At 63.2% G+C, this 13436-nt stretch overlaps 1 protein-coding gene across 1 annotated transcript in view; it reads right to left on the bottom strand.

Moving 5' to 3' along the window:
• Positions 1-219: 219 nt before the first annotated feature.
• Positions 220-13436, bottom strand: part of PTCH2 (patched 2) — a 22041-nt gene continuing 8824 nt past the window's right edge. Inside the window, exons 3-24 of the mRNA XM_014938889.1 lie at positions 11503-11692; positions 11313-11382; positions 10987-11078; positions 8855-9050; positions 8634-8755; positions 8116-8263; positions 7754-7885; positions 7518-7673; positions 7302-7394; positions 7088-7213; positions 6782-6900; positions 6261-6666; positions 5854-6166; positions 5465-5607; positions 5195-5375; positions 4387-4670; positions 3672-3809; positions 3381-3523; positions 3008-3107; positions 2333-2578; positions 1789-2160; positions 220-1672 (exon numbers count right to left, since the gene is read on the bottom strand). Of these exons, the coding sequence (XP_014794375.1) occupies positions 1789-2160; positions 2333-2578; positions 3008-3107; positions 3381-3523; positions 3672-3809; positions 4387-4670; positions 5195-5375; positions 5465-5607; positions 5854-6166; positions 6261-6666; positions 6782-6900; positions 7088-7213; positions 7302-7394; positions 7518-7673; positions 7754-7885; positions 8116-8263; positions 8634-8755; positions 8855-9050; positions 10987-11078; positions 11313-11382; positions 11503-11692 (3770 nt within the window). The 3' untranslated portion in view covers positions 220-1672. The remainder of the gene's footprint in view (positions 1673-1788; positions 2161-2332; positions 2579-3007; positions 3108-3380; positions 3524-3671; positions 3810-4386; positions 4671-5194; positions 5376-5464; positions 5608-5853; positions 6167-6260; positions 6667-6781; positions 6901-7087; positions 7214-7301; positions 7395-7517; positions 7674-7753; positions 7886-8115; positions 8264-8633; positions 8756-8854; positions 9051-10986; positions 11079-11312; positions 11383-11502; positions 11693-13436) is intronic.

Below are 13436 nucleotides of genomic sequence, written 5' to 3'. Positions count from 1 at the left end.
CCTTGCCCCAACCCCTGCCAGCAGCCCCCCCAGCCCCTCGCCCCTCATAGTCCTGGGGTGGGGGGACAGGCTGCCAGTCCCCCCATGTGCCACACACCACAGTGTGTGCCCCCCCATACACACCCCATTGTGTGTGTGCACACAGCTGGGTCTGTCTCAAGCATCCCCCCCCTTGCCCCCCAGCTGTGCCCCCCAGGAGAAAGGGCCAGACACAGCAGGTAATTTATATATAATATATATATTTACTCTTTAAAAATAAACCTTCAGTCCCCACTACCGCCTGTACAAACTACAAAAATAAACCTTTGCTCTCTTTGATATAAATAACTTAGATGGCGTGGGGGAAGGGGGAGGAGGGAAGGGCTGCCCACCGTGCCCACGCCTGGCACGGGGGGACGGGGTCCCCGGGGCCACCCCAGCTCAGCGGCAGTGTCTGGGGGGCGAGGGGGTGGCAGGGTGGGTGCTGGGTCCACGGGCACGGCAAACACCGCTGGAGTTAAAGTGCTGGGTAACGGCGCGAACCGTGCCCGGGGGACGGGGACGGGGACAGGGACAGGGACAGCCCCACCGCACGGGGACACGGTGAGAAATTTGCTTTCCCAGAGAGATGTGGCACTGCGGGCACCCACGTGAGCGTGTGCTGCCAAGGGCCTGCACCAGCACGTGCTGTCACCAGGGCAGAGCACGAGTGGGGCACGAGGGGCCGTGACCGTGGGACAGCTCAGGGGCTTAGCACAGGAAGGACCACCCCAAGGATCCCCCACCCCAAAAACCCCCTGCCTGTGTGGTGGGAGCAACAAGCTCCCTGTCGCCACCGCAGCATGTCCCCGATCTCCAGCCCTCCTGTGCTCGCCAGTGGGGAAACTGAGGCACGGAGCAGCGTGTTGGAGCGGGGAGGGGTGAGCTGCCCGTGGCCCCCCAGCACCCCGTGGAGTGGGGGGCATGAACCAGGTCTGTGCCCCTGCTCCGGGCTCCCGCTGCCTCTGGCAAAGGGTCTGCCCCCTCCCTGCCTGCACCCTGGGCAGCCGGGCGAGGCCATAGGCTGAGAAATAAATCTTTTAAAATAAGCTTAAAAATATATATCTCTCTATAGATAGTTTCCCTTTGCAATAAATAAAGGTGGGGGGTTGCCCGCCCCAGGCCTTGCTCACGGCACCCCAGGGTATGGCCAGGGGACACCAGGGCACCCTGTTGGGGGACCCCAGCTCGTGGCCCAGGTGGGGACCATCCCAGGAGGAGGTGACAGGGAGCAGGCAGTGACCCCACAGAGGGGGGGAGCTGGCAGGGCAGCGAGCCCACCTCACCAGCAGCTCCAGAAACAGAGGGGGGAGGGGTTAGTGCTTCCATTTCTGGGGGTTGGGGGGTGGGGGGCAACAAGCCTGGGGCAGGGTAACCCCAAACCCTGGGTGAGGGGACACGGCACCATCAGCACAGCCCCGAGTCGGGGACACGCGGGCATGGCGTGGCCTGCACACAGCTTGCATAGAAGTGCCAGCCTGCCCTGCCGAACCCCTTTGCAGGGGGCTTTTCGGGGGGGGCTGGTCCTCTTCGGCCGAGAGCCGGGGGGGGCATCACCGCTCCGGCGATTAGCAGCACGATGCGGGCGACCCCGCTCTGCACCCTCCTGTGCCCGCCGGGTGCCGGGGAGATGCTCTGCCCAGGAGCCACCAACCTGTGGGGAGAGAGAATGGGATGGGGGGGGTCAGCCAGGACCCTGCAAACCCACCTCACACCCCCAAGCCACCATGCGTGACCCCTGGGGTAGGGTGCCCGTGTCCCCAAGCTCACCTAGCGCCGGGTGCCTGTCCCGTGGCGTCCCATGCTCTGCATCTCGAAGGCATTGGGCATGGCGGTGCCACCAGTGCTGGGCTCCTCCAGGCAGTCGTGCTCACCACTGGCGAAGCCCTCGGGGCCAAAGGTGGGGTAAGACCCAGGCAGCGTGGGGTGCAGGGCCACCGTCACCGAAGCGGTGGCCGTGACGGTGGTGTAGCTGCCAGCGGGACCCTGCAGGTGGGTGCTGTAGGTGGGCAGGGCTGCGGGGGGGGCTGGCCGGGCACCCGGTGGGCACGGCTCCCCGAAGGACAGAGGGGGTGCAGGCTGAGGGCCAGGAGCCTCCTTCTTCCCCTGGACCTCTGGGCTGTCCTTGTAGGGCTTCAGCACCTGGAGGGGAGACATGGAGCATGAGGGACCCCCAGCCACACTGAGCATCCCCCCTGGCAACCCCACCAGCTCCACATGGGACCCGTGAGCCCCCGTCCCCAGGTTCTATCCATGACCCTCTCCCATGGGATGCTGGGGAGCCAGCGATGCCACGGCGAGCAGAGACACTCACAGTGATGCGGGGGAAGCTGGGGTCCTTGCCGGCCTCCAGCAGGATGTGCGCCGGGGTGGGGGGCACGATGAAAGGCCCCTGGGGGCTACCCGGCCCCACGGCCTCTGCGTAGCGCTCTGTGTCCGAGGGGTCCGGGAAAGCAGCGGGCCAGGCAGGGGCTCGCCGGACATACAGCCCCCCAGGGCCCAGGCATGGGGGCACTGGCTCCGGAGGGGGCAGACGGGGGCCATTATCCACTGGGGATGCCTGGGGAGAGAGGGGACTGTGTCAGAGGGACCAGGGACATACAGGGATGCTGGAGTGTGAGGTGGCAAGGAGGACAGGGTGATGTGATGATGGGGTGAGGGCTGTGTGGGGTGAGGGAGATATGGGGTGAAGCAGGGATGGGGTCAAATGGGTCAGGGAAGGATGGGGGGAGTCAAGCGTGGGGTGAGGCAGGCATGGGGTCAAGCAGGTATGGGGCAAGTTGGTTATGGGGCACAGAAAGGATGGGGTAAAGCAGGGATGGTACAGGGTGAGGGATGGGCTGAGGTGGGTACGAAGTGAGGTTGGGACTGGACGAGGCCAGAATGGGTAGAGGGTCAATGGGGAACAGGGTGAGGGGCAATGAGGGATGAAGAGAGGTGGGTACAGGGTTGGGGAGGGACAGGGAGAGGCAGGATGGGGGTCTTGTACCTCAGGGGGTGGCCCAATGACAGAGAGCAGGACTGGCAGCAGCACCAGCCCGTTGAGCAGCCCCAGCAGCGTCAGGATGGTGAGCACCGCAAAGAAGTACCTGGGGACCGGCAGGCAGAGGGGGTAAGCAGGCACAGCCACCATCAACCCCATCCCACCACAAACACGGCTTCCCACACCACACACCCCGGCCCCACCATGTCTTCCCAGCCTCCATGCAAGATGGGGTAGATGCCCCCACCAAGACACAACCTCACCAGCTGCCCCACATCCCCACCTCCAGCCAGGGAGGGGGCTGCTGTGCTCACCAGCCCCCATTGCCAAAGCTTTTGGGGTGCAGCAAGCAGCTGGTTTACTGCCCTCTGGTGCTCACCTCATGATGAAGTCAAACTCGGAGCCGGCCAACATGAGGACACCCAGGAGGGTGGAGACAGCACCGTCCATCACAGGGGCAAAGGTGTGCTCTAGCGCCGCAGCCGAGCGCACGTTCCTGCTCCCCGCAGCCGTCAGGAAGCCCTGCATGGGGTGGGGATGTCACACAGGGCTTGTCCCCCATGTGTCACCCGTGACGTGGCCACCCATTGGTACATGGCCAGGGGGTGAGGGTGCTGAAGAGAGGGGACTGGGGTGCCCTGCGGTTGGGCAGGGGTCTGCCTGTGCTCACCAGGGCCACATGGACGGTGAACTCCACACCGATGCCCACAGAGGCGATGAGGATGACCACGGGGATGGCGCTCAGCTTGATGCCCATCAGCCCCATGATGCCAAACAGCTCCACTGCCATCATGGCCAGGATGGAGACCTGAGGGGGCGGTGGGGTCAGTGAAGGGTGACTCTGACTGGCTGTCCCCTCGTCCCTCCACCTGGCATGCCTGATCCTACCCCTCCATATAGAGCAGCCTCACCCCATTGTCCATTTTCCCTCTATTGAGGGAAACTCTGTCCCATCTACTGTGGGTGGCCCACACCCTCCTCTGCATGGATGACCCCTAATCCCTGTCCACTACACATGTTCCCTTCATAAGGGGTGTCCCTGATCCCTCCATATGGGTCCCCCACTCACTGTCACCTCCATATGGGTGTTCCTCTCACCCTCTTCTGCATTTATGTCCCCAGACCCCTGTCCCCTTCATATTTTCCCTTCATAAGCTATGTCCCTGATCACTCCATACAGGTGTCCCTCACTCACTGCCATCTCTATATGGGTGTCCCTTCCACCCATGGTGCCCTTGGCCACCCCATCACCCCATCCCCATGAAGCAGGTACCCTGGGCCACACAGCAGGATGGGAGCAGGGCTGGATGTCCCTGTCCCCACCCACCAAGAGGGCAGCACGGCCGGTGAACCCCCTGTCCCCATGCATTGGGGTGCGTACTCACGATGATGCCGGCTGTCCAGGGGTTGAGCAGCAGCAGGGCGCAGACCAGGAAGGTGCAGGCCAGCAGGATGCTGATGGCCAGCAGGAACCAGTGGCGCAGGCCGATGTACTGCTCCCAGAAGAGGAAGGGGTAGCCGCTGGGATAGCTCAGCACCCCATGGCGCTGGGCGGCCTCCCGGCAGATGGCCCTCACGCTCTCGATGGCCTCCACGAAGTCAGCCGTGCGACGCAGCCCGCTCAGGTAGAAAGGGAACTGGGCAAACTCCAGCGGCTGGGCTGCTGGGACTGGAGAGGAAAGCACGGGCAGTATGGGGGTACGGGCAGCACAGCGGTGCACGCAGCATGGGGACACCCCGACCGCATCAGCCTGAAGGGCAGCATGGGGGCAACCCGGGTACCACGGGGATGGGGAGTGTGTGGGGAGAAGACATGGGGCAAGGAGAGGGGAACCCAGCAGGATGGGCAGGGGGTCACCGGGATCAGGGACTTTCTCTGCAGAGGAATGTTTGTGGGGCAGAGAGGTAACAGAGTAGAGGGGCTTCTTTGTGGCGAGATGCTCGTGGGCTGGAGCAGGGGGGCACAGGGAGCGTGCAGTGGGGTGCTCAGGTGGATGAGGGTGGGATGAGCGTGGGGCATGGGAAAGCAGGACAGTTTCTCTACCAGAGGATGCTGATGGGATAAGGAAATGGGGGGGTGGTTCTTTTGGGGGGGATGCTTGCAGGGCAGGAAATGTGTAGGGATCTGGGTCCTCTGCAGGGGGATACCAAGGGGCAGGAGGGGGCTGTGGGGAGCCCACCACGCTCACTCACTTCGCAGGTTCTCGCCCGTGGTGTCGTACTTGTCATGGATCCACTCAGGCGGTGGAGGGTAGAAATTGGCCTGGGAGGCGGCAAAGCCCAGGGGGTCGTTGCTGGCCCACACCGTCAGGCAGATGTAGAAGGTGTCAGGGGGGATGATGCCATTCTCGTCCACCAGCCGCCGTGTGGTCAGCTTCAGGGAGAGAGCAGGAGCAGGCATGAGTAGGGCAGTGGACATAGTGTTGTCCCCAACCCAGGTGCCCCAGACCCATCCCCATGTACCTGATTGAAGTTGAAGGGCTCTTTCTTGTCGCCGGTCTGGATCAGGAGCTTGTATGCCAGCGCCCCGTCCTCGGAGCCGTTGCGGTAGCTGTCATGGGTGATGCGCCCCGCTTGCCAGTCCCTGTCGAAGGTGGCCTGGAGTCCTGGGGACACAGCGTAGGGGGTGAGCATCCCTTGGGGCACACCATCTTGCACGGCATCCCGTGTGTCCCAGAGAGCGGGATGGGCACCCAGAAGCCCCAGGGTTCAGCTTGGCATTACTGGGCACTTTGGGGACACCATGGGACCACCCACAGCAAGAAAGGCATGCCCAGGCTAGGGGGGAGGGTGTGGGCTGGGGAGAGGGTCCTTGGACAGGGGAGGTCATGGAGAAGAGGGATGTCCCTCACCTCGCAGCCAGTCCTGGAAGTAATGAAGCCACATCTTGGGCAGGTCACGGTTGCCCTCCCGCACCACATACTTGACTGTGCTGAAGGCCTGGTGCAGGCTGAGCAGGGCAGCTTGGGCACCCGGGTAGTGGAAGCCACCCTTGGTGACGATGAACATATTGTAGAAGGAGAAGTACTTGAACTGGGCTGAGATGAAGGCATGTGCCTTGGTGTCCCGTGGCACGATGTCCGTCAGGTAGAGCCCGTCATGCACCATGGTGGTGCCATAGAGGCTCAGCCCCAGCAGCGCCAGGAACAGCACTGCCACCACTGCCTGTGGGGACAAGGAGGGGGGGTTAGGCAGGGTCCCATGCCAGCCACCCACCCAACCACCTCGGGTGGCACCACCAGGGCCATTCCCACCTCACCTTGGTCCGGGTCCGCAGGAGGAGTGGAGCGTATTTCTCCCGGGCGAAGTCGGCGAGGCTCCAGCGGCAAAAGGGCAGGGGGACACACTCCCGCCCACCCTTGGCCTCGTCCAGCTGGGCCAGCAGGTCCCGGGTGGAGCTGGACGGGGTGAAGACCTGCGAGCCCAGGGGGTCAGTGGGGGGCAGGAGGACGGCGGGCGATGTGCACACCTGGGAGGTGGGCGGCAGGACAGTGACGACGTGGTGGCCCGAGGGGTCACACCGGGTGAAGGCTTGCACGGTGGTAGTGATCTGGGTGCTGGTGGCCACGCCGGGGTGCCCATAAGGGGAGGGGTGGCAGGTGTGGTTGTCATTAGCATCGGCGAGCTCCTGGGGCTGGATCTGGATGACCCTCGAGGAGCAAGGGCTGCAGGGAGAGAGGAAAGGAGGAGAACATGTTGAAGGAGAGGATCAGAGCCACCCCATGCTTCTGGGGGGGACCTATGGGGTCAGCCCCAGCCCGGCCAGCCCGGCACTGGTACCTGTAGAAGCAGCAGAGGATGTCGAGCCGACGTCTCTCCCGGCGATACAGGTCCAGGCTCAGGATGGCAGGGAAGACGAATAGCACCATGGCAAAGTTGAACACGACAACCACCGCAGCCTGTGGGCAGGGATGGGGCTTTGAGCAACCTGGTCTAGTGAGAGGTGTCCCTGCCCATGGCAGGGCATTTGGATAATCCAAGATAATCTTTAAGGTCCCTTCCAACCCAAACCATTCTATGATTCTATGTCAGAGCTCGGTGTGGTCACCTCTTCCCACCCTCCCTGGAGAAAGACCCCAGCCGAACCTGGAGGGAGAAGGCACGCAGGGCAGGGATGGGCACCAGGGCTGCCATGAAGAAGGCGATCATGTTGCTGACGGAGGTGAGAGCCACACTGGTCCCCGTGCGCTTCAGGCACTCTCCCGTCCGCTCCTGTGGGGACAGAGGGAGGGGGTGACGAAAGGGGCTGCAGGGAGGCGGGAGGGGACAGGGCAGCCCCCAGGCAGGGCTCAGCGCTCACCTTGAAGGGGATGTGCTGGCTGGTCTCAGTGAAGGCATGAGCCAAGAGGAACATGTCATCCACACCAATGCCAAGGGCCAGGAAAGGCAGGACCTGACAGAGAGAAGCCAGTGTTGGTGGGGGTCATGGCCACCACCTGGGGGGGGACCTGGTCACCCTGCAGCCCCCAGGGTCCCACCAGCCCCACAGTACCTGGGCTCTTCCCCCAGCACGTACCTGGGTGGTGGCTGCATTGAAGGAGATGCCCAGCAATGAGCAAAGTCCCAGGCCAGAGGCCACGGAGAGAGCCACAAGCAAGACCCCGGCCAGGCCCACGGCCCCTTGGGACTTGGAGCAGTCCCACCGCAGCATGGTGACACAGGCATAGGCCAGCTGGAAAAGCAGAGTGGGTTAATGGGGACAGGGGGGATGAGGAAGGGATGGTGGGGGACAGAGAGAAGGGGCATACACACCATAAGGAGGTAGCCTCCAGCTACCCGGATGACGCTGACGTCAGAGAAGGACTTCATGATGTCGTTGAGAGTGGTGGTGGAAAAAGCATGGACGTTCTGAGTGGCATTGGGTGGGATGGAGTTCTGTGCCAGCTGCCAGAGGAACACCCCATTAGAGGAGTCAGGATCCCCCAGCTCCCCAGTACATCCCCTCCAAAGCCAGCCAGGGTGTCAGCATCACCACTGAGGGTCCCTAGGGACCCACTGGACCACAAGAGAGTGCTGCTACAACCCAAGGCCACAGGAAAACCTGGGTGCAGGGGGATGTCACACACAGGCTCACCCCTCCCCAATCCCACGTGGGGGCTGTCCCCAGTGCCCACCTCCACGAATTTCCTCTGCCAGGCCTCAAGGATGGCGCCCGCCTTCTCCTCGCTCCAGCTGATATCATGGATCTCGTAGTCATCCTTGAAGTGCTCAAAGAGCTGCCGGGGGCTCATGAGGAGGAACATGGTCTGCAGGGCCTCGGCGCTGTGGGACAGGCATGCACCTTGCTGGGACCGGCTGCAGCACCCCAGGATGCAGGAATGGGTCCATCCCCCACCCACAGCTCCCAGCCCCACCATGGACAGCCGGGAGAGGACTCAGGCATCCTGCCCCCTGTCCCCACCCTTGCTCTGAAGCACTGCCTTACTCACCAGCCCCATACACTCGCCAGCCCCATACGCTCGCCAAGCTCACACACTCTCCCAGGCAGCCCTGCAGCCCCTTTTGCAGCCATTTCCCCTGGGCACTGGATGAGGATGAGGACGAGGATGAAGGGACCCCACCCCAGGGGCAAATGCTGCAGCTGAGGCCCTTGCACCACGCCTGGGGACACCCGTGCCTCAGCAGCTCTCACCGTAGCAGCTTGCCCTGGGAGTCTTTGGTCGTGCCGCCTAAAATCAGCTCCTCCTGCCAGCGCATGAACTTCCTGGAGAAGCCGTGGCAGCCCCCCGAGAGCTCAGCCGGGATGTCAGGGCTCTGCAGGCAGAGGGGAGGTGTCAGGGATGCGAGACCATGGGGCAGGCAGGGGCGGAACAAGCCCCCGCACCCCTCCCGGTCCCCATGGGCAGGACCCACCTGCTGGCTCTGCTTGTTGGGGGCACTGGGGGGACACTGGGGATCCTGGGGGTCCAGGCACGGCCGTTCCATGTAAGCCTGCCCCACCTCTGCCTTGTCCAACAGCTCTTTGAAACCTTCCAGGGACGTGAACTGCCCCAGCTCCTCCATCAGCTGCAGAGGGTCCAGGTTGCTCCACTGGATGTCCGGGCGGCCCCTGGAGAGAGAGAGGCACCAGGGTGATGGGAGATGCTGAAACCCACATGCAGTAGCACCACCATCCCATCCCATAGGTCCCAGGATTGCCCTCCAAGGCAAGGTGCGAGGATGCAGAGGAGCAGCATCAGCCCCCAGCTGATGGGCAGCATCCCCTACCCCCCTCCCGGGCTGCCTGCGGCATCCCCCGTGCCCCGCGTGGCGCAGCGGGCCGTGCCCCGAGTCAAGTAGCGTGCCTGATCCTGTTAGGCTGGGACAAAGCGGGGGGAGCCGGCCCCACCGCCTGGCCCCGCTTTGTGCGAGCAGTCAGGCCGATTACTGCCCGCGGGCTAACATCTTGATAGAGGGGAGCAGGCAGGCAAGGGCTCCCAGCATCCCCTCCAGCCCTTCCTGCCATCCTCCCCCACGCTGGGGGTTCTGGGGCTCAGCAGAAGTTCTTGGGGCTCAGGATGGTGCTGGGAGCTGGGCACGGACCAGGTCCTTGAAGGTCCAGCAGGACCCCGTGGGACTTGGGTACCTGGGAAAAGGGGCTTTTCCCTTGCCCACAGATGCTCTGCTCACTCCATCCCAGCCCGCAGTCCTGGGGGCCAGCTCCCAGCCTCGCTCGGCTTCTTTTTTAAGACAGAAAGGACACACAAAAAAGCCAATAACCCAGCCCAGTCCTCCAAAGAGGGGAAGAAAAAGCCCCGAGCGAGTGTGGGCTCTGGGGAGAAATGCAGCCTAATAATTCATGAAGGCTGGCTGGGCCGGAGCCGGCCGCTCGAGATTCCCACATACCAACCGGAGCTGCTGCTGCTTCCAAAGAGAGCCCCTTTTATCTGCTTTCGCTTGCTTCACTGAGCCAGGGCAAATCCTTTTGTCTTTCCATAGATTGCTGCTCTTTGTTCTCCCAGCTCCCGCCCCGCTCACCCCTCGGCGTTAAAAAGGGGGACGAGTCCCCACGGGCTGGCCGGCGCTCAGCCGGGGTGCCCGCTCGGGCACCCGCTTACCCGGCTGCGAGGAGAGCTGGGTCCCACTGCTGCTGCGGGTGTCACCCTGCCTGCCACCCTACCCCAGCCACCGGGATGCTGCCCACCCCAGCAAACAATGCCACCAGCATCCCACTTGGCACGGCCACCCTAACCCTGCTCGCTCCCACTCCCGGCTGATCCCCAAGCTGGGATGGGGGAGAGCCTGAAGTCTTGGGTAGGGGGGTTGGAGGAGGGGGCAAAGCCGGTCCCCCAAGTCCTGTCTGGGGATGCTGCGGCCCCTTCCCCCTCCTCCCGTCCAGCAGCAGCCTGAATAAGGCCACTATTTCATCTGTTTGGCAAGGGGCAGCTTTCAGAGCAGCATTAGCATGAGAAAGCGCGGGGCTTCGTTTGCTGACAATGCACAAGCCGCCCCGGCTCTCCCGGACAAACACACGCGTAAACAGAAGGAATGTTGGGGGGTGTGTGTGGTGTGTGTGTGTGCGCTCCCCCCGCCCAGCCCGGGGTCCCCAGCCCCACCACCGTGGTGCGGGGAGCTGGTTGGGAGTCACCCACCACCCACCCTGGGGACTCTGCGCCCTCTGTGTTCCTGGGCGCAGCTCTCCTCGCTGTGGTGGCACCCACAAAGAGTTGGAGAGGGGGAGAGCAGTCCTCAGGGACCTGTCTGCAGGATGGCCTCTGTCCCCACGTCCCCATCTCTGGCTGGTGCGTGGACACAGCACGGCAGGGATGGGCACCTCCTGCCCATGCCACCTGGTCCAGGAAGTCAAGGACAGGAACCTGTCCCAGGGGTGTTGACCCAACTGGATGAGCAATGGTGGTGGGACCACCCTGGGGCTGAGCAGAACAAGCAGCAGCAGCACCAGGCTACATGGGGAGGAAAAGCATAGCCCTTCAGCAGCCCCCCCAAGCCCTGTTCCCACCTGGATCCTCCCCCCTCCGCACCCCAGAACAGCCCCCCAAACTCACGGGAGATACGCTGAGCCTCCCTGCAGCTTGGAACCTTCCCAGAAGCAGTCCAGCGGCGTCAGGATCACACAGGGGAACAGCTTCTCTATCATCTGTGGGAGAAGGAGATGCGAGAGGTTAGCAGGGATGGATCAGGCCCCCTCCTGTTCACCCCTCCCTCCTGGGCTGCCCAAACCTGCACCCTCCCGCACGGAGCTGGTGGTGACTTTGCAGCACCTGGCGCTGGAAAACCCCATCCCCACCGCGGCCCATCAGCTTACTGTTTCTTGGGGGACCAAGCCCCCATGGGGGGGGTGCCTGGGAGCCACGCCATGCCCACCACTCACCCTCTCAATCATGCCGTTCTCAATGATGGGGACACCCGACTTGTAGCAGATCTTATTCAAATCCCACGATCTGAAAAAGCAGGAGGAGCTGAGGATGGGCATAATCCCACAGGAGGCACGGTAAGGGATGTGGGGGACACGCAGGACATGGTGGGGGTCCCTGTGCCCCCCCGGCCGGAGCAGGACTCACTTTCCGTACAGCGAGACTTGGACTTTGCTGGCGGCCAGGGCCGCCTCGAGGTGGAGCTGCAGGGCCTCCTGCGTCAGGATGTTTTCCCCATCCCGCTTCGGGGTCTGGATCAACATTTGGGAGGTGTAGACGGACTCCTCACCCAGCTTCTCCTTGGTGTAGCGCAGCTCCTGGCTCACTCGGCTGCCCGCTGCGGAGGGAACCGCAATGTGCCCTGTCAGTGCCAAGGCATCTCACCAACCTGTCTTGTCCATCAGGATGCCCAGGGAAGGGAACGGGTGGAATGAGGCCCCGCAGCACCAGATGATGCCATGTTAACCTGGGGGGCTTCTAGCCATAGGGTTCCCTAACTGCTGCATCCTCTGGGTGGTCGCACCCAGGGAACCCAAACGGGGAGCACCCTAACTCATGCCAGACCAGGCATCCCCCTTCCCGCTGACACGGATATTTCCAGCCCCAGATCAGCTCCTTGGTTTTGCTTTCCCCAGGAAAAAACCCACGGACATGATGAAGTGGATGGGAGGCATCCTGCCCACTCCCACCCACACGCTGCAGTGGGTGCTGCGGACGCCCAACACAACCGGAGCGAGTGAAACCGGGGACACCCCACCTCGTTCCTGCCCAGCTGCTCCCTGGCACTCCAAGGTGGGCAACTTTTCGGCCACAGGATGAGCATAGGGAGTGATGGGCACCCCCAAACCCTGACAAGAGCAGGCTGCCCCAGGAGAGGCTTGCAGACAAGCAAAGGAGATGGTGCTGGGAAGCTTCCCAGGAGCCTTCTCCTCCCACCAAGGCTCTAGGATCCATCCCCGAGAGCAATGGGAGAGCTCTGAGCGTGGCAGGGCCAAGGTTTCTGGGAGAAGCCACCGACTTTATTTGCAGCCATCTTAGTGCAGAAGAGAAATCCCCCCCTCGCCAGCATGGCTGGGGCTGAGCTCAGATCCCAGGGACACCCGTCCCCATTAAACCAGGGGCTGCCACCCCTCCTGGCACAGCGAAGGGGGAACAACACAGCTTGAAGGAGGGCGGGAGGAGGCCAATCCTGAGACCCTTAAGCACAACACCCGGCCACCCTGTTCCCAACCCTCTGCTCGGGGGAAGCGGGGGATGATGTATGTAGCCCCCACTCCCATGCCACCCACCAGGGATGCCACAGGCTGCCCAGTGTCAGGGTACATCCTGAGGCAGCACTGGTGGTGGTGGTGGGAGGCTGGCTCCTGCCCAGCCCCCCGGTGCTGGGGAAGGGAGGGGGTTCAGGATTCATCTGTGCTGGGATGCTCCCTCAGCAAGAGGCGGGGGCCCCGGCGGGCCTGGCCCCCCGCCAGCGCCGAGGAGGCCAGAGCGAGACCGCAAATAAGGAGCAGAATCTTCCCTTTTAATGACTTATTATATGGGTTGGTGTTTTTCAGTGGTTGGTTGGTTGTTTTTTTTTTTTTTTCCCCCTGCTTTTTGGGAATGGAGGGGGGGAAGCGTCTTTATTGTTCCTGGCTGGGCCGGGGAGCAGCTGGTGTCCATCAGATGCCAGTTGGGATAGAGGTTGTGCCAGGTCCGGGGAGGGGGGGGACACGGCCACAGCCTTTGTGTGTGTGTCAGAGGGGAGGGCAGCGCCTGGGGCAAGGGGACGAGGACACAGAGAGGGTGGGTGTCACAGGGAGGGAGGGGGGGAGCCCGTCCCCTTCCCGGCAGGCTGGGAGGTCGGGCAGGAGGTGCGCCGAGCTGCTCTGATCTCAGCCGCGCCACCCACGCTGAAGCTGGGCGGGTGGTGGGACAGGGTGATGGGGGGGGGGGAGGTTGTTGGGGGGTGATGTGCCCAGCATCGCTGCCGTTCCCGGGGGATGCATCCTGCTGCCTCCCGTGGGCATCTCCACCCAGCACGGCCACGGGAGGAGCAGCACATCTGCAAGCATGGAGGGGCAGGGGGAGAGCCCCCCAAA

The sequence above is a fragment of the Calidris pugnax genome, unplaced genomic scaffold (assembly GCF_001431845.1).
Source record: "Calidris pugnax isolate Ruff unplaced genomic scaffold, ASM143184v1 scaffold18, whole genome shotgun sequence".
NCBI lineage: Eukaryota > Metazoa > Chordata > Aves > Charadriiformes > Scolopacidae > Calidris > Calidris pugnax.
The sequence above is the reverse complement of the archived record's forward strand: the minus strand, read 5'-3'. Positions and strand labels throughout refer to the sequence as shown.